This window comes from Callorhinus ursinus, unplaced genomic scaffold (assembly GCF_003265705.2).
Source record: "Callorhinus ursinus isolate GAN/ISIS: 27379988/994484 unplaced genomic scaffold, GSC_fseal_2.0 scaffold30, whole genome shotgun sequence".
Taxonomy (NCBI): domain Eukaryota; kingdom Metazoa; phylum Chordata; class Mammalia; order Carnivora; family Otariidae; genus Callorhinus; species Callorhinus ursinus.
This window is the reverse complement of record NW_027397092.1, coordinates 13,963,228-13,984,764: the sequence shown is the minus strand read 5'-3', so window position 1 is coordinate 13,984,764 and position 21,537 is coordinate 13,963,228. Positions and strand designations below refer to the sequence as shown.

The following is a 21,537-nucleotide window of genomic DNA, read 5'->3' as shown; positions in this document are numbered from 1 at the left end:
ATGAATCACAGACCTGTACCTCTGAAACAATACATTATATGTCAAAAAAAAAAAAAAGAAGATAGTGGGAAGGGAAAAAATAAAGGGGGGGAAAGCGGGGGGGAAGACAAACCATGCGAGACTATGGACTCTGAGAAACAAACTGAGGGTTTCACGGGGAGGGGGTGGGGGGATGGATTAGCCTGGTGATGGGTATTAAAGAGGGCATGCACTGAATGCAGCACTGGGTGTTATATGCAAACAATGAATCATGGAACACTACATCAAAAACTAATGATGTTCTTTCTTTTGTTAATGTATTGTGTCACGTTGATTGATTTGTGGATGTTGAACCAGCCTTGCAGCCCAGGGATAAATCCCACTTGGTCGTGGTGAATAATCCTTTTCATGTACTATTGGATCCTATTGGCTAGTATTTTGGTGAGAATTTTTGCATCCATGTTCATCAAGGATATTGGTCGGTAATTCTCCTTTTTGATGGGGTCTTTGGTTTTGGGATCAAGGTAATGGTGGCCTCATAAAATGAGTTTGGAAGTTTTCCTTCCATTTCTATTTTTTGGAACAGTTTCAGGAGAATAGGTATTAATTCTTCTTTAAATGTCTGGTAGAATTCCCCTGGGAAGCCATCTGGCCCTGGGCTTTTGTTTCTTGGGAGATTTTTGATGACTGCTTCAATTTCCTTAGTGGCTATAGGTCTGTTCAGGTTTTCTATTTCTTCCTGGTTCAATTTTGGTAGTTGATACATCTCTAGGAATGCATCCATTTCTTCCAGGTTATCTAATTTGCTGGCATAGAGTTGCTCATAATATGTTCTTAGAATTGTTTGTATTTCTTTGGTGTTGGTTGTGATCGCTCCTCTTTCATTCATGATTTTGTTGATTTGGGTCATTTCTCTTTTCTTTTTGATAAGTCTGGCCAGGGGTTTATCAATCTTGTTAATTCTTTCAAAGAACCAGCTCCTAGTTTCGTTGATCTGTTCTACTGTTCTTTTGGTTTCTATTTCATTGATTTCTGCTCTGATCTTTATTATTTCTCTTCTCCTGCTGGGTTTAGGCTTTATTTGCTGTTCTTTCTCCAGCTCCTTTAGGTGTAGGGTTAGGTTGTGTATTTGAGACCTTTTTTGTTTCTTGAGAAAGGCTTGTATTGTTATATACTTTCCTCTCAGGACTGCCTTTGCTGTATCCCAAAGATTTTGAACAGTTGTGTTTCCATTTTCATTGGTTTCCATGAATTTTTTTAATTCTTCTTTAATTTCCTGGTTGACCCATTCATTCTTTAGTAGGATGCTCTGTAGCCTCCATGTATTTGAGTTCTTTCCAACTTTCCTCTTGTGATTGAGTTCTAGTTTCAAACCATTGTGGTCTAAAAATATGCAGGGAATGATCCCAATCTTTTGGTACCGGTTGAGACCTGATTGTGACCTAGGATGTGATCAATTCTGGAGAATGTTCCATGGGCACTTGAGAAGAATGTGTATTCTGTTGCTTTGGGATGGAATGTCTGAATATGTCTGTAAAGTCCATTTGGTCCAGTGTTTCATTTAAAGTCTTTATTTCCTTGTTGATCTTTTGCTTAGATGATCTGTCCCTTTCAGTCAGGGGGGTGTTAAAGTCCCCCACTATTATTGTATTGTTGTCAATGTGTTTCTTTGCTGTTGTTATTAATTGCCTTATATAATTGGCTGCTCCCACATTAGGGGCATAGATATTTACAATTGTTAGATCTTCTTGTTGGATAGACCCTTTAAGTAGGATATAGTGTCCTTCTTCATCTCTTATTACAGTCTTTGTTTTAAAATCTAATTTGTCTGATATAAGGATTGCCACCCCAGCTTTCTTTTGGTGTCCATTAGCATGGTAAATTGTTTTCCACCCCCTCACTTTCAATGTGGGGGTGTCTTTGGGTCTAAAATGAGTCTCTTGCAGGCAGCATATCGATGGGTCTTGTTTTTTAATCCAATCTGATAGCCTGTGTCTTTTGATTGGGGCAATGTCCACAATAGCCAAACTGTGGAAAGAGCCAAGATGTCCATCGACAGATGAATGGATAAAGAAGATGTGGTATATATACACAATGGAATATTATGCAGCCATCAAAAGGAATGAGATCTTGCCATTTGCAACAACGTGGATGGAACTGGAGGGTGTTATGCTGAGTGAAATAAGTCAATCAGAGAAAGACATGTATCATATGACCTCACTGATATGAGGAATTCTTCATCTCAGGAAACAAACTGAGGGTTGCTGGAGTGGTGGGGGGTGGGAGGGATGGGGTGGCTGGGTGATAGACATTGGGGAGGGTATGTGCTATGGTGAGCACTGTGAATTGTACAAGACTGATGAATCACGGATCTGTACTTCTGAAACAAATAATGCAATATATGTTAAGGAAAAAAAAAGAAGAAGAAGATAGCAGGAGGGGAAGAATGAAGGGGAGTAAGTCGGAGGGGGAGACGAACCATTAGAGACGATGGACTCTGAAAAACAAACTGAGGGTTCTAGAGGGGAGGGGGGTGGGGGGATGGGTTAGCCTGGTGATGGCTATTAAAGAGGGCACATTCTGCATGGAGCACTGGGTGTTATGCACAAAAAATGAATCATGGAACACTACATCAAAAAGTAATGATGTAATGTATGGTGATTAACATAACAATAAAAATTATTAAAAATCTAATGATGTAATGTATGGTGATTAACACAACATAATAAAATAAAATTAAAATATTAGGGGCATATCTAAATTCTTATTGAACAGATTAAATAAAACATCTCTCTGAATCCAAACAAAACTTATATGATCTCTAAGGGACATGCTCTATTTTGTGAAAAGAAATGACATTAAGCCTTCTGAGCTGCTCTTGAAGGAAGTATGAGACCTGAGGAGGAGACAAGATTTGAATTTAGGAGTCCTGGATTCTAATCTGACCTCTACCCGCACTGGGCATGTGGCCTTGAAAAGTCACTTAATCTCTATGCATTTAAATTTTCTCATGTTAATAATTAAGTAGTTATGCTTAAGAATATCTAAAAGCCATTCTGAATCTGGAACTTAAGGAATTTACAGCAACCTCTATTCCCTAAGTTTTGGGAACTGGCAAAACATATTCTATGTTGTAATTAATGTGATTTTTGGGAAAAAATGTTAACCCCCTAAATGTGTTTGTTCAAAGTGAAGATTGATAAATCCTGTCTGTTTACTTCTGATGTAACTCCAATTAGATAGCAACTACAGAAGCAAGAAACAAATGAGGAAAACAAAATTTACTGGACAAACATTTTCCTGTTTGGACTTTCAAATACAAATGGATTTTAATAACTGCCTTTCGGTGCTATAACAAGAACTCAACCTTTTTATCACTCCATTCCCCCACAGCCCACCATTGGATGGGGGTGGGTCTTTCTGGTCTGAGTTACATTAAAGAGAAAATTCTAACCATATAAATTTTCATTTCAAATGTGTTTGTTTCTATTTGTGTTTTTGTTTTTTATTTGGATAAAGGATGTGAAGCAGAATCCCCTAAGTGAAATGGCCCCTGGCATCACTAAAGAATGGGACTTTGGGTGTGTTATGGGAACATTAGCAGGAGAGGACGGGAAGGCAGAGGATCACATGTCACTTGGCAATAAAGGCGGCCCAGGAGAAACATGGCCTTTGAAACTGTGGCAAGGATGACTGATAACATTTTTTCTTAAACTTGACATCCTTCTGCTGTAATTACTCAATAGCCTCAGGAGCTAAGTGTGTCCTATATAATCTCATTCCCTCAATTTTCCTCTGAACCCACTCCATTTAGTCTTTTGAGCCAAAAACTTCATTAAAATTATTTTTGACAAGGTCATAATTGACCTCTGTGTCTCAAATATAATAAAATATAATAAATATATTTAGATATAATAAATATATTTTAAAATAGAGTATATATATTTAAATATATATAAACACATTTTAAAATATAATAAATATATTTAAATGTAATAGTCAATTTTCATTCCACATTATTTTTTACTTTATAGCTTTTGATAGAGTTGATCATTCCCTCCTTCTTATAATACTTCCTCACTTGCTTAACAGGAAAGCATTCTCTTCTGCCTGCTTCTTCTCCTGTGTTGGAGACCACTCATTTTAAACGGCTTTGCTGGTTCCTTCTCTCTCGGAATTCTAAATGGTAGAATTGTCCCAAGGCTCAATCCTTTAGTAGTTTCTCTCTCTTGTCACTCACTCCTTAAGTGACTTGATTTAGTCTCAGTGTTTGAAAATATCATCCATATATTTTCTTTTTTTTAAAGATTTTATTTATTTATTCAACAGAGAGAGCGAGAGAGTCACACTTAGATGTCCAATAGGGATCTCAAACTTCTGTTGGAAATCAAACTCTTCCCTAATCCTGCTGTTGCACAGGCTTTCCTAGGTAAGGTAATGGTGACTTCATCCTGCCAGCTGCTTGGCCAAAACCATCACAGTCAATCCCTGACCATCTTTCTTTCTCTCACACTCCACATCTAGTCTTTCAACATATTCTATTAGTTCTACTTTCAAAAATACACAGAACCTGACCACTTCCCCCTACCTCCTCTGCTACCACTGTGGTCAAACTACTTTCATCTCTTTCTTGGACTGCTGTAGTAACTTCCTAACTGATCTCTTTACTTCTACTCTTTTCTTTTATTCCATCTACTCTCAACTCAGAAACAGAAATAACTTTTAAAAACATAAAACCGGAACAAGTCACTCCTTTATTCAAATCCTCCAATGGCGTCTCACGTCACTCAATAAAGGAAGGCCATCCTAGCATTTTTACTATTCCTTGAACTCGCCAGCTCTACTCCTGCCTCAGAGCCTTTGCCTGGGACTCATTCCCACCAGATACCCTCATAGGTGGTGCCCATTCACATTCACTGCAGATTTTTATTTATTTCTTATTTTATTTATTTATTTTTTAAGATTTTATTTATTTGACAGGGAGAGACACAGCGAGAGAGGGAACACAAGCAGGGGGAGTGGGAGAAGCAGGCTTCCCGTGGAGCAGGGAGCCCGATGTGGGGCTCGAATCCAGGACCCCAGGATCATGACCTGAGCCGAAGGCAGATGCTTAACGACTGAGCCACCCAGGCGCCCCCCACTGCAGATTTTTAAATCTGTGTGATCTCCTAATTGAGGCCTTTTGGACCACTGCATTCTACACCTACGCCTTCAGAACTCCCAACCCATATTTATTTCTCAATCTTGCTTAATTTTTATCGAGTATTCACCACAATTTGATACTATGTTACTTACTTATATTGTATATCTTCTGTTTCCTCTTCCCCCAAACACTCCCCCACGTTAGTCTAATGTATACCTTTGCCCACTCTTGCCACAGCACACTTAGGCTATGTGTATCAACAGTTTCTTTGCCTAGAGAACAAAATTGATATTCCACTTTTCTTGCACATGCTAGTTTATATTATACACATAATATGTATATAGTATAGATATATACACATATTGTATATATACATTATCTATATTATATACATATTATGTGTATACATACATTATCTATATAATGTGTATATATTATATATAATGTGTATAATATAAACTAGTTTGTTTTTATTATATATACATATATGTTATATATATGTCACAAACTAGTTTATTTATGTTATATAATATATATTCTAACTTATATATTATTTATATTATATATTATATATTACATATTTAATGTATATATATTATATTATGTATATATTATAATACATGCACAATATATGACATATGTATATATCTTATATATAATTATATTATATATAGTCATATTATATATGCTTGTATTATATATTATATATATACTGGTTTGTTTATATTATTTATGTATTTTATTGCACAATATATACATAATATACATACATGTTATATATATGTCAAACATAATACAATATACATATATGTTATATGTGTTATAAATTAGTTTGTTTATATTATATATGCATATGTTATATATACACATATATTTTATATATGTAATATTTTTATAAAATTTAATATAATGCTTCCTTTCAGCCTTAGGAGGAAGCTATTACTAAAGAACTATAGAAAATTTGTTATTAAGTGCAGAACACAAATGAAATCTACACTGCTGACATATGGGATACAAAGGGAAGCTGGGAGCCTCATGCCCTGAGATCTTGCCTTGGCCTCACTGGTTCTGAGAGTCACTGACCATCTGTTTAATCTTGGGTCCTCAAGGGTCTCATTAGTAAGATTAAGTGATTTGCTAATCTCACATTTTATGCTGAAGCAATTTGGGTTTTTTTGCCTGCTAACGTCTAATTTGAAACAATAATTTAAAACTGTTGAGTGAAATTTTAGGATACATCTCTATTTATAGAGCATAGTGACAGATACTTTTGAAGAATCAAAATAAAGGAATAGGGAAAATTCAATGATTTTCTTCAGGTGCTCTGTCTATTCAAACTAAGTATGCGGATGGCACAGAAGCAAGCTCGATGTTACTCTTTCACAGCACCTTTATATTTATTGCAAGTCTGAAATTCTTGTGGGTAGATGTACTCTGGAATTTAGAACTTTGAAAATTTTATAAAAATAAAAAAGTAAACATAGAAAGTAAATAGAAAAGAACACACATATGGCAGAACAACTTGTGTGGTGTCTAGGGCAGTCCCTGTAGGCAAATGCATTAATATTTATGCAAAGCAATGCAAAGACTAACTGTAAATGGCCTTTCTTCAGTTCACGTCAGATTTTGCCACACAAGAGTTCAGGCATTTAGACACTACACGTGTCACAAAAATCTTTCAGCTTCCAATCCTTTATGGAGTTTGGAATTTCAGATAAGGGCTTGCAAATGTGCCTTAATTATCAATGATAAATCAGAAAACAACTGCTGTTTTGATAAGATAAGATAAATACTGGAAAGTCCCTCACCTCCTCCACATGTGGCATCACAATCTTCCCAGCCTGTGTGCGTCCACATGAAAAGGGGTTCAGGTGCTTTTGAGCTCTGATTCTCTGGAAGAGGGTCCGATGGGATAGTATATTCATAGTGAAGGCCGTAATTCTGGTCCTGAAACAGCAGCACCTATAAAATATTAAAGTGATCAAGGTAGCTGTAGGGTAAAGGAGAGCACAGACAAATGAAGTATAATACTAAGCATAACTGATACCTTAAAATGCTTATTGCATGCCGTGCATGCTCCTTTTATATGTAGAATTGTGACATGATTACCGAAATCTTCAAAGTGACATACTTCTGCAAAGTTTGGAGTTACACACTTACCCCTGAGCTAAAGACATCATAGCAAACAGCCCACCTGAATGAGGTCAGAGACACCGGGTCATTTTTTTTCAAACCGATGAATGGACCAGGCAGTTTCCCAAAGTATGATACATGTAGATGATGACTTTAGTAGAGGGGATGGGGTTATCTGTCCTATCTAACATCAAGATATAACCCACAATCTATTATCAAATGTAGCCTTTCCACTCATATAAAACAGTAAGATGGATAGTAAGTCCCTGTGTCAGTGGAGGAAGAGAGGATACAAGACCGTGAGAATCACTTCACTCCATAAGGGTAGAGAATGTCTAATTGACCAGAGGACCATAATACCTTTCCATGTTGCTTACTGTTAACTTTCAGTTTTGGCAAGATTATTAATTTTCCATTTGTAGGAAAGATCATTTCATTTGAAAAGAAATTCATATTCAACTGAACGTTTAAAATAAATATTAACTTAATAAAGGTACAGTTATGTACACATACGTAAACAGTGCAATAAATCATGAAAAATATCTGAGAATGACTGAACTCTGGGCCACACACTGGACTAACCGATAGCGGGGACCATGTCTGTTTTGCTCTCCCCTGGTACTCAGTGCCAAGCTTAGGAGTGCATCATCATGGGCAATCTGATCTATTTTATTATTTTATTTTATTTTTCAATTTTTATTTGTTTATTTGAGAGAGCAAGCGAGCACAAGAGGGGGGAGGGATAGAGGGAGAAGCAGACTCCCCGCTGAGCAGGGAGCCTGATGAGGAACTGGATCCTGGGACTCCAGGATCATGACCTGAGCCGAAGGCAGTCGCTTAACCGACTGAGCCACCCAGGTGCCCGGCAATCAAATCTATTTTAAATGAACGAAAAAATGCCTGAAGTATGCTCATTTTAAATAAAAGAACAAATGAGAATATATGTTCCTTCATAAATACATATGCACAAAATATGTCAAACAACCCCATGGACTATATCACTTCTATGAATCTGAGGATTTATGAAAGCCATCTATATAATACAATATCATGCATAAAAACATATCTAAAATTTAAATTACGTTAAATTGTTCAAGAACTTTGATATTAAACCTCTATCAAGGTAGTTGTAATGACAGGTAATTCAGAGTTAATGCTCAGTGTGAAAAACCAGACATGAGCACAGGGTTAATTTTCTTTGCTTCTTCATCTTAATACTCTGCTCAATATATCAACAGAAATGCTAAGGTATATTTTAATACGTGGATTTGGGAACTAACATAATGGAATTGTAAATCAGCTCTATCAACAATAAATATAATAGTTTTCAAATTCACATATACATAACATACCAGGGTACTCATTCTAAGTACATCACAGTGCTTACTTTGGCCTTAAATATCTCATTTGATGTCGCCAGTTATAAGGGACCTCCAGCTAAATACGTTAAAAAAGAGAGAGACAGAGATTGACTTATCTTGTTTATGGACATAACCAGACTATTACATAGTTTTTAAATTGATAAAAAGGACATAAATTTTAGCTCTTTGCCAGCTTCTTTAACTTAATAAAAACATGTCTATTTTTCCTTAAAAAACTACCTTTTCATTGATAGAACTTTAGATTGTCCTTGAATCTCTAATGCCACTTAAAATAAAGACATTGGCTACAAAATCATTAGCTCTTTCTTAAACCATTCGGATTTGGCAGTAGAGTTTTGCAAGAAGGAAAGTGTGACCGTGTTACAGTGGAGGGGGCACACAGGGAAGCATGGCAGCAAAAGGTCTTGCCTTTCAAAATCCAGTACCGGCTTTCAATCTGTAATAGTCATTAAAGAAAAATACCTTAGAAGTGCAGTTTCCCTTGGATTACTGAATAAATCCAGGTCACATAGATGCCTTCTTTTAGACATAGTTCACTGATTTTAATTATGCTTCATGCTTCCAGGAAAAACCTTGGTAATTACCAGTCAGATTAAGGATTCTGCAGCAAGGAGACTCTCCCGCCCAACACTGAGGTCTCATATACTGTTTAAAGGTTTTGAATTAGAGGCTCAATAAAGAGCTCCGGTCTTGTTCCATAAAAAAGAAATGTAGGTTACATTCATCTAAGGCAGGTCACCTGATGGCTTTCTCTGCAAAACCAACCTTAAAAAATATGTTTGTTGTTGATAATGTTATTATAAGTGACCCAATCATGGAAAGAGCCGGATATTGGTCATACAATGTTTGTTTAGTCATTTTTTTTCTCTCTCCAGATGGCCCAAGGCACAGAGTAGAGCTTCCAATTCAAATTAAATAATAGGATCCAAAGGAACTGGGAGGAGATGAAGAACACAATTATTGAAAGTATGTGTATACTTAGGATCCCATGTTGTCTGGTGTAAAGAGCTTAGAGCTGAGCCTTCCATCAGAGAGGAAGCATCAAAGATTGATTAATACCTGGTTTATTCACAGCTAAACAACTTACTGGGAGATACTGTGCACATTACTTAACTTTTTCATACTTAGTTTTTTTTTTTAACCTGTACATTGGAGTGATAATGATACATATCACACAGGGTTTCTGTGAGGACTGAATGCTGTAATGAATGCAAAGTACTTGTGAACAGTATCTGACTCAGTGCTCAGTGAATGGGATGTATTATCATTATGATGATGATTTGAAGCAGAAGGTTTCCATGCATCTCACTTTGCTCCCTTCATTCCTGTTGGTCAGGCCCACGATTGCAGTTCTATAAAAAATTGTGATCTGAAATGTGGTCCCTAGACCAGCAGTAGTGACATCAGCTGGGAGCTGGTTAGAAATGCAGATCTCAGGTCCCTCCCAGACCAAATGCATCAGAATGTACATTTTAACAAGAACCCCAGGTGATCTGTAGGCACATTAAAGCAGGAAAAGCAAACGGACTGATACGTGATTTGAACTCTGGCTCCTAGACCAGCGACACAGATGTCTCCAATTGAAGACAAATTCAACTTGAATCATGCAGCGATATTAAATAATGTGGCACACCACACTCCAAATAAACAGTCAGTTGATCGTGTTTTAGAGTTGTTTTTATGTGTGGACTTAAGGAGGTGTTGAAGTGTCTGAAGTCCAGACTCTGCCACTAGGATGGAGAACATGCCAGCTATGCAGTCAGTCCTCAGGCTCCTGAGCCATTACCACTGACTGCAAAGTTCAAGGTCAAAAGGAGCATGTGAACCAGCCACCAGCTTGGATGCAGAGCCCCGCTGTTCGGCTTCCTTCACTCCATTCTCTGTCCTGCCTCAGAGGCAGTCTTCTACTACATGGTAAAGAAAGGTATCATCCCAAAGAATTCAAGCTTTCATAATTCTGAACAGGAATCAATTCACCCAGTAAAAAAACAGAAGAGGGTAATTGGAAGCATTGTTAGATATGTTTACCAAAGCTTTTCCTACACAAGTTACCATTTTATCAAAGGCGTTTTATGCAGATTCAGAAAACGCCCATTCCATGGATGCTACGAGTTGCCATATTATAACACTGTCTTTACAGACACCCACTCCTGTTAGTAGTTCACTAAGCCGCTGCTGGTAAAACTGCTCTTTTAGAAAAAACAGGCTCTTTATTGCCTGACAATTCACTTCTACTTTGAGTCTGTGAATTCCCTAAAACGTCTTGCTCTTCTCGCAATAATTTTTGGTTTTGACATCATGATTTAAAACACATTAAAATGAAAACCTAAACCCCCCCCTCTTAAATAATTTTGAACGTCTACCTGACAATTCAAACATGGAAAAAAGATTAGAGAAGGTACAGTGGGAATGGCCTTTGACATAGGAAGTTGATTATGCAATGTTATCAGTTGGTCCCCTCATACCAGCAGGTGCAAAGGTGATGTGGTAGGACCTTTAGCGGAGATCTTCTCCCAGAGGCCTCGTCTTACATAATGGACAGTAGTGCCTGCTAAGTTGAAAGCTCCCGAGTGTTCGATCTTCCAGTCACTATTAATAGACTGTTTTCCAGCGTCTCGTAGAGCTATAAAGAGGTTCAAAAATATATTACAACAATTGAACAAGTCAGCATCATTAATCAATATCCACTTCACATGATTTTGTTAAAAGCAGTTCACTCATTTCTAAACGAATGGGTTAAAAACTCCCTGGTGTAAGACACAAGGCATCTCCTCTTTAGGGAAGTACATAGAGCACATGACATAAGCTCGCCTTCCCTCCTGACGCTGACTACAGCTATGCAGTCACATTTATCTTTACCTCTTCCAACCTCCTCTGGACATTTGACATCTGTAACCCATATTTTGGCCCATAATTATTTATTCTTTAACAGATTGTTATCTTAAGGCTATGTGTGTCCATGGACATCTGGCTGGCTCAGTCGTAGAGCATGTTACTCCTGATCTTGGGGTTGTGAGTTTGAGCTCCACTTTGGGTGTAGAGATTACCTAGAACTAAAAACATAAAAAAAAAAAAAAAAGACTCTGTGTATCTGTATTGTCTACGCAGTAATCCCGTGAAGAATGTGAGGGCTGACACTGTATCTTATACTTGCCCTGTGTGTCCCATGCCACCCAAAAAAGTGATTAAGGAAAGGTCATTAAAAAGCATGTTAACAGGGGCGCCTGGGTGGCTCAGTTGGTTAAGCGACTGCCTTTGGCTCAGGTCATGATCCTGGAGTCCCGGGATCGAGTCCCGCATCGGGCTCCCTGCTCAGCAGGGAGTCTGCTTCTCCCTCTGACCCTCTTCCCTCTCATGCTCTCTATCTCTCATTCTCTCTCTCTCAAATAAATAAATAAAATCTTAAAAAAAAAAGCATGTTAACAAACAGATCGGGATGACAAGGTTATATTCATTACAAAACAATTCAAACATAATGTGTTGGTTTTATAAACAGAACTCAGGACTCTTGAACATCATGTTTGTTATTTGCTGTGAAAAGAATGGAAGATGAATGCTAATTCTTACCTATAAACAGCCATCATTTATACAGGATTTTACAGAATAACTTTGTTTACCTACATTAATTTTTTCTTTCTTTTTTCTTTGATCTAATCTCTGCTACTATTTAAATAAGATTCATGACAAGGAACTGAAATGTCATAGTTACCATTTTAAACTAAGGATTCCTTCTTATTTTGTTTCAAATGATTTATTTGTTTAACTTAAACTTCCAGGCTCTTGCATATAATTGAATTCTCATCCTAAGAGACATCTACATGAAGATTAATTGAAGGTTTTTATGTCATAATTCTATGAAAATGTTTTGAAAACTTAAGCCAGTAAATCTTCCTAAATATCCTTCAAACTAATCTCCATTTATTGAATATTTGGTTTCCCAGTTTTTATATTGTAAATAATGCTCAGATAAATACACTGTATACTAAATATATGTGTATCTGATTATTTCCCTTGGATAGAATCCCAGATTTGGAATTACAGAGCCAAATAAATGGAACATTTAAAGACTGAAAAACAATTTCAAGTTGATTTTCACAAAGGTTCCACCAATGTAGGCTTCCCTAACAGTCACCGCGAGTACCATTTTTGAATACCTTCTCTGAAGCAACTTTTTCATGTAAAATATTTCATCATGACTGAATAATTACTTATTAACCAATAAAGTATAAAGTAGGACATACTCAAAGTTGTGGGACCTCCCAAAATTAACAATTATAAATATGTTTTCCGGCTTTATGGAATTTATAATCTAACTGGAATTCGCTGGAACTTGTGTAGGAAGAATGAAGAAAAACTTGTCTGAAGGACATCATTTCCCGAGGCTATGAGCCAGGGGAAAAGAGAAGCAGAGAGAGAACATTCAGGACTGAGGGAGCTACAAATGGGAAGATCTTAAAGGTCCCACAGAGAGATTTTTCTGGGGCTGATATTCCCATTATAAGTGACATATCAATAAAATTATTGAAATTTTACCTTATCAATCTTAATTTCTACTAAATAAGATCTTTGCCATATACTGCATATGAAGTATAATATTTTAGATAAGATATTAAGCATACATATTTTCAGATTTATGAAAAATATATAAGTATTCATTTTTAACTTGAATTTTAAACTTGAAGAGGTAGTATGTTGACAGAAAACTTAACACTTTGCAAATAGCTATTACCATCTATAAATGGATATACTTCAGGAAATGCTAAACTGATTAAAAAAGTGATTTTGCCTAAAGTCAATCAAAGAAAGACATGTATCATACGACCTCACTGATATGAGGAATTCTTAATCTCAGGAAACAAGCTGAGGGTTGCTGGAGTGGTGGGGGGTGGGAGGGACGGGGTGGCTGGGTGACAGACACTGGGGAGGGTATGTGCTATGGTGAGCGCTGTGAATTGTGTAACAATGTTGAATCACAGACCTGTACCTCTGAAACAAATAATACATTATATGTTAAAAAAAAAAAAAAGAAGATAGTAGGAAGGGAAAAATGAAGGGGGGAAATCAGAGGGGGAGATGAACCAAGAGAACTATGGACTCTGAGAAACAAACAGAGGGTTCTAGAGGGGAGGGGGTTTGGGTTAGCCTGGTGAGGGGTATTAAGGAGGGCACGTACTGAATGGAGCACTGAGTGTTATACACAAACAATGAATCATGGAACGCTACATCAAAAACTAATGATGTAATGTATGGTGATTAACATAACAAAATAAAAAAAAAGTGATTTTGCCTAAAAGGTAAAATACTTCCTTGAATTTCTCAAAATCTATTAAATATTTTAAGAAACGATTTTGGCCTAGATTTGTAACTGTGACCACTATAATTCCATATTTTTTCTGTGTTTCAACATACACTCAGGACATAATTATAAAGAAATAATTCCTGAAAATCTCTAATAAAAAAATGCCTTAAAAAACCCTCTGGGGGTGGCTATAGTATAATGTTTAGACTCAATTGATATTTCTGGAATTCAGCTTTTCCCCAAAAATGGCACACACACATGTACCTGAAAACTCACATAATTTATAAGCTTAATAGCATAGGAAGAATCAGTATGCTGAATAAGGAATTTTTCTTGTTCTATGTTTTTGTTTTTAATTCATTAACTCAAAAAATGTGTTTTTAGAAAAACCTGCTTCTGGCCATACTGTAGTAAATGGAATTGTACTATCTCTCACACTTTTGGCAAGGAGAAAACTGAACAGTGTATGAAACAACTGTTTTCAGACACTGGACAATAGCAAGAGAGAACTGAGGTCCCTAAGAGGAGAACAAATGTGATCTCTAAAACTGCTTGACTTTCTGTCTGAAGATATTTCTCAGAACAAACCATAGAGAGGGGGGAACTCAAGCAGAGCACAGATAATGGGGATTTCAGTGAGAAGCCAATGCAGAGAATGGAGTTCAAATCACGTGAGGCATCTGAAATCTATTTTATGGAGTCCTGGAGAAGAGGGAGCTGCACAGACAAGCTCTAAAAATCTGCAAAGGTGTTCCTTTGAGCCTATGGCTACATACCAAGCTGCAAATAAGTGTGGTGAGATTTCTCAAGGCTGGGAAAAGACAAACTACATCGGGCCTGGAAATGATACAATTCCTGGAGCTCATGTACGGTTGGCAGACATATGAGTTCTATTCAATTAGAGTGGATAGATCCTACTGAATATACAACATAGACTTGAGTGGAGCACCTAAAAAAAATTTGCCCATTAGAAATAAGGTTAGCCTAGTCTTAGAATAAAGGCTACTCTGGATCCACCCTAACAAAGCCTTCACAAAAGCTTCAAGAACTTAAGCTCATCTGCAATTCAATTAAGTGGCCAGCAAAATGAAGCTCAACAATCAATAAAAAGAATAGCCATTCGGCACTCTCACATTAACAGTGTCCAGCATCCAACCAAAAAATTACTAGACACGTGAAAAAGTTCAGAAAATGTGACCCATAATCAGGGGAAAAAAAATCTGTCAATAAAATGAGACCCAGAAATAGTAGAGATGATGAAACCAGCAGACCAACACTTTATAAAAGCTTATATATATATATATATATGTTCAGTATACACAAGAATTTAAAGAAAAACCTATAATATTAAAGAGAAAAGTGGAAGCTATAATAACCAAATCAAATTCCTCAGAATAGAAATATAAAATATCTGAAACAATAAATTCACTAAATGGGCTTAAGGGCAGATTAGACATTGCACAATAACCCAGTGAACTTGACGAGAAGCTGATAGATTAGAACTATGTGGAATGCAGAGAGAAAAATAAAGGCTGAAAAAATAAACAAGAATGGGGCGCCCTGGTTGCTTAGTTACTTAAGCGTCTGCCTTCGGCTCAGGTCATGGTCCCAGGGTCCTGGGATTGAGCCCTCATCAGGCTCCCTGCTCAGTGGGGAGCCTGCTTCTCCCTCCCCCTGCTTGTACTCTCTCTCTGTCCAATAAATAAATAAAACCTTTAAAAAAAACAAACAGCATCAGTGACCCAAGAGAAAAACCTGGTGGACTCATACAGGTGTAACTGGAATCCCAGAGAACAGGGGGTAGGCAAAAAAAATTATTTGAATACATAATGCTCCAAAGTTTTCCAAAGTTGATGAAAACCATAAACTTACTGTACTAATGAATACAATGGAGCCCAAGCAAGAAAAGCACAAGGAAAGCTCACCAAGGCATATCATAATCAAACTGTTGGAATCCAAGGCTAGGAAGAATAATATTAAATCCTAAAAACGTACTTTATATATAAAGGGAAAAAAGATTACAAATTTTCTGGATATACCGTCAGAACTAATAGAGGCCAGAAGACAATGAACCATTACCTAAAGTGAAGAAAACCAAACAAAATAAAGCAAAACCAAACAAAATATAGAATTCTATATCTAGCAAAAATATCCTTCAGATAAGGAGGAAAAATACACTGTCAGTAAACAAAATCTGGGAATTTTGCTGCCAGTGGATTCGCTCTGCAAGAAATGTTAAAGGATGTTGTTCAGGCTGAAAGAACATGGTTCCAGGTGGAAACGGTGGTCTACGTGAAGGCATGAAGACTGTTGGTACAAATACAGAAGTTATTCTTTTTCATTAATAAGTTCTGTATCGGATGATTGACTTTAAAGCAAAAATGATTAAAATCTATTTTGGTGATTGAGGCATATATGAAAATAAAGTGATTATATGAAATGTAGAAATAAAATGCATAATAGCACAAAGGAAGGGAAACAGGCAAAGGGAAATACACTTTTAAGGAACTTACAGTACATGCAAAGTGGTATCATATAATTTGAAAGGAGACTGTAATGAGTTAAAAATGTATACTGTAAATCCTAAAGCAACCATTAAAGATATAAAACAAGAGCCATATACAGCAAATAAGCAAACAAGAGATTAAGTGGAATGTTAAAAAAAACAAAAACAAAAACCCTCAGTCCAACAGAAGATGCAGACGTAGGGAAAAAAGAATAAAAAGGAATGGAAAACAGAAAATAATTCAATGTATCCATAATTATATTATGTTTAAATGCATTAAGGGTATTGGTTAAAAGAGAGAGACTGTCAGGCCAGAGGGGGAAAAGAGACCCCACTGTATTCAATTTAGAAGAATGTACTTTAAAAATAAAACATAGGTAGATTAAACCTAAAAGGATGGGAAAAATTAAGCATGAGACACTAATCATAAAAAGGATGTATTGGCTATATCAGTATCAGATAGCATGGACTTCAGGGTAAGGAATACTTCCAGAGATAAAAAGAGAATTTTTAAAAATGCCATTTAAATTTAAATTACTTTAAATGTAAAATTCTAAATGACATTTAAAACTTATTAAGTAAACCATACAATCCTAAATGTGTAAGAGAGCATTAAAATGCATGAAGCAAAGCTGACATAATTGAAAGGAGCCATGGACAAATCCACAATTTCAGTTGGAGTGTAGTTCTCTTTCCCTAATTTGTAAAACAAGAAGAAAATCAATAGGAATACAGAAAATGTAAACCAAATGGAGCTAAGCAATATTTAGAGAACAGTCAGCAACTACAGAATATAGCTTTTTAAAGTATAAATGTAATATTAACCAACATGGGCCATGGGCCATGAAACAAGTTTCAACTGAAATCACACTCAGTGAATCCTCTAACCACATAGATTGAAACTAGAAATCAATTACAAAGTATCTATTTAAAAAATCTACAAGTATTTGGAAATTAAACAATACATTTATAAACAACCCATGGGTCAAAGTTGAAAATTACAATGGTAATCTGAAAATATTTTAAACTAAAATTAGAATATCCATAAATTGTGATACACAGCTAAAGCAGTCTTTAGATGGATAAATTGTCATATTAGCAAAGACGAAAGGACTAAAATCAATTATCTGAGTTTCCACCTGAAAATGGTATAAAAATGAGCAATTCAAACCTAAAGTAAGTGGTAAGAAAAATAAAGAGCAGAAGTCAAATTAAATAGAAAGTATATATAACAACAAAGGCAATCAATGACATCAAAAATTGGTTATTTCAAAAGATCAAAAACTGATAAAAGTCTAGTCTAAGTAAAAAAAGATAGATACAAATTAACAATATGGGAAATGAGTGAAGGAATATTGCTATAATATTATAGACATTGTAGTATAATAGGAAAATGTGATAAACCACTTTAAGACAATAAATTTGATAAGGTAAGGGAAATGGCTTAATTCTTTGAAGACACCAATTACCAAATCTGACCAAAGAAGAAATCACCTGAACAGTCATATACATACACACATATGAGTGTGTACACACTCTCTCACAGACACACACTAAAGAAATTAAATTGGGATTTAAAAACCTTCCAACAAAGAAAACACCAACATTCAAACATTGAAGAAAATTTATTGCCAGTTTTAACAAAATATATTATAAAATAGAAGAGGAGGGGCTCAGAGTTCTTTAAATGTACTAAAAATAAGTTTTAAGATGGATAATAAATATAAATACCTTTATTTTATTGTTTCCTTGAAAAGTAATACATTGATTAAGAACATTTATTGGTATTTATTAGATATTCAGGAAAATTACATTTTTATATATTTTAGAGACAAGTTTTTTTAAAAAGATAAGTTTTTTTGCAAATATTTTTCTGACACTATGACTTGCCTTTTTATTTTCTTAGTGGTGCGCTTTAATGAGCAATAGTTTCACTTTTGATGAAATCAAACACATTCATTTTTGGGTGAAGGGGTTGATATTTTTGCACATCTATTGTAAAGAAATCTTTGCCAGCCACAAAATGTCTTGAAGGTTTTCTCTTATTTTTTTAAAAGATTTTATTTATTTATTTATTTATTTATTTAGAGTGAGAGAGAGTGAGTGCGTGAGTGAAAGCACGTGAGTGGTGGTGGGGGCAGACAGAGTGAGAGGGAGAGAAAATCTCAAACAGACTCCTGACCAAGCCTAGAGCCCCATGTGGGAGCTGGATCCCAAAATCCGAGATCATGACCTGAGCCAAAACCAAGAGTTCCATATGCTCAACCAACTGGGCCACCCAGGTGCCCCTCTCTTATGTTTTTTGCTAGAAGTTTTAGAGTTTTAGCTTTTTTGTGTAGATCTCCATTCCATTTTGAGTTAATTTTTGTGTATGATACGAGGTAGGAGTTAAAGTTCAGTTTTTGCCCCTCACATAAGTACTCAATTATTCCAGCATTACTTGTTTAAATAATTTTATCTTATTCTGTGTTACCTAAACATGTTGGTTAGAAGTCAGTTCATGCCCATATTTAATGTATAATTTCACTATGACGGTAATTTATTTGTTAAATTTTCTTTGTCAATTTTTGCTTAAAAGCTTTCAAACTAAATTCCTGGGTTCATACAATTTTAAAATTATAATGTCTTAATGATGAATTAAATTTTTTTTAATTATTCTGTGACTTCTTTTTATCTCAAACAATGCATTTTCCTTTAAAGTGAGTTCTGACTTGGGTGCCTGGGTGACTCAGTCGGTTAAGCATCTGCCTTCAGCTCCGGTCATGATCTCAGGTCCTAGGATCGAGTCCTGCATGAGGTTTCTTGCTCAGCAAGGAGTCTGCTTCTCCTTCTGCCCCTCCACCAGCTCATGCAGGTGTGCATTTTCTCTCTCAAAAATGAATAAAGAAAATCTTTAAAAAAAAGTGAGTTCTGACTTATATTACTATGGCTCTATCAGAATTCTTTTGGTTTGTATTTTTTCTAGTATAGTTTTGCATTCTTTGATTTTCAGTTTTTGTGTCTTACATGAATATCATATACCTGAATTATTTTTAAAATCCAGTCTGATAATTTTTGTCTTTTAACTAGAGATTTTAGTTTTTAAATGCTTAAGATTGCTGGTATGTTTTGTTTTATTTATACCATCTTTATGTTCTCTTTTTTCCTTTTTTCTGTATATTTCTGTTATTTTTCTCCTAATCTTATAGTTTATTGAGTTTTTAAAATTTAATTTTAAAAAACTGTATTTGGTTATTTAAATATGTTTTTAGTCAATTTTGTTTATTCTTATTTTTAAATCCCTTTTTCATATTTTAAAACAACTATACTATTTTTGTATTTTCTGTATATGATCCAAATACATATCTGATTCTGTTCTCCCTTATTTTTGCAGTGTCTGTTCCCTGTTGTGTTTTCCTGAACTTTTTTTTAGTACAAAATTATATTTGTTGAACCTTATAAAATTCCTTTGACGCCTGGTTTGAAGGTGCATTACTTCAAAAAGGATTTGCATTTCCATATGCCAGCCACCTCGGTAACTTTATTAAAATAAAATACTTGGAGTTTTGGACTTCCTAGTTGGGTAAATTAGTGCTATGAATCCATAGAGCATTTGCTTTGGGTTTGGAGACTTCGGGGAAGTTCATTTTCTACTTCCACCCAGTACCAAAGTTAATACAGACACATTTCTTTTCGTTCTCCTTTTATGGTGCAAATGCACTTCTATGTCTCCTTCACACTGAGCTTGTAGACCTTTGGGGTCCTGCTTTATGTCGGTGTCTCCTGTTCCAGCCTCCACTTTATAAAGCCTCAGGCTTTGTCTTCTGTCCACGGTCTGCCTTGGTGTTCAAAATCTAAACTAGTCACCAGGTTTAAGCATAAGCGAAGTTTCAGTCAGCCTAATACTCTGGTTTCCTGTTCTCACTTTGTTTTTGGCCTGTGAGGTTTCCTTAATTTCTTCTCAGTTTAGAGGTAACTTTAAAATGTGGTTTTTTTTTCTTCCTTTTGTAATTTGCTCAACACTTTAAATTGTTCTAAGCAAAAAGTTTTTCCATAGTGGTTTGCATGCAAAACTGCAGGCAAGGTAAGTGGACCCATATGACCTTTATTTTTTTAGACTTTTACAAGTCCTAAGCTATAATGATTTTGTAAAGATGTATAGTCCATCTGAACTCCTGTACATTTTAGACTTTCTAATTTTTAACAAAACAATTAAGCCATGATATTCAGAAACACAGATAATAATTACGTATGGGAATACAACTCAGAGAGTAATGAAAAAGAATAATTGTATTGGGAGGGAATTAACTGTCTCCTTTGAGGTAATATATAGTTTTAGGTATAGTTTGCCAGGAAATAATCCATTTTCCGAATGCTATTTAAGAAAAAAAGACTTTCAATAACTTCCTTCCAATGCCCGAAAAGGCCTTTAGGAAATGTGTTTTATGATATGTATTCTCTATAATAGGTTTGAAATCTAAGATTTGAGGCTTAAAATCTAGGATTTTAATACTGTATCATTTTTTTTAACCAAATTTGCCCCCCATCCATGTGTGCTATCTCAGTAAATGCCATTATTATTTGCCCAGTTATTTAATCCAGAAACCTAAAAGTCATCCTTGAATCTTCATCTCCTATCAACACATCCATTTGCAAAAGTTTCATGAGCTCAACTTCTTCAGTTTCTAGAAGCCACTGGGTTCTTCCCATTCCCATTCTTTGATAGGATTATGCAAGCGGTCACTTTGTCTTCATTCTTGCACCCTTCCTCTAATTCATCAGGAAAATTGTGATTTTTCTCAGTTAAGCAGAAAACTTAGTGGGTTCTTGAATAAATGTGGTAACATATTATATTTTTCAACCCCAATCTCTAGAGTAGTATTCAGGATGTTCGGGAGCACTCATGCTGTTTCCTTATGAAGTAAAAGACCCTAGTAACTTATGCCTAATTCTAAGTACAAAGAAAACTGACAATAATGAGTCCACATATTAGCACAGACATGTGATTCCATTTTAAATTAAATTTTCTTTTCATAAGAAAAAGTAGTTGGAGATTTATGTTTAGAGATATGCATCAGGGAAAGAAGATGGGATCTGGCTGACCTGGAGGCAGTGA

At 35.6% G+C, this 21,537-nt stretch overlaps 1 protein-coding gene across 1 annotated transcript in view; it reads right to left on the bottom strand.

Moving 5' to 3' along the window:
- Positions 1-21,537, bottom strand: part of ADAMTS19 (ADAM metallopeptidase with thrombospondin type 1 motif 19) — a 252,836-nt gene that overhangs the window by 47,376 nt on the left and 183,923 nt on the right. The window contains exons 17-18 of the mRNA XM_025860822.2: positions 11,103-11,260; positions 6,931-7,084 (exon numbers count right to left, since the gene is read on the bottom strand). Of these exons, the coding sequence (XP_025716607.2) occupies positions 6,931-7,084; positions 11,103-11,260 (312 nt within the window). The remainder of the gene's footprint in view (positions 1-6,930; positions 7,085-11,102; positions 11,261-21,537) is intronic.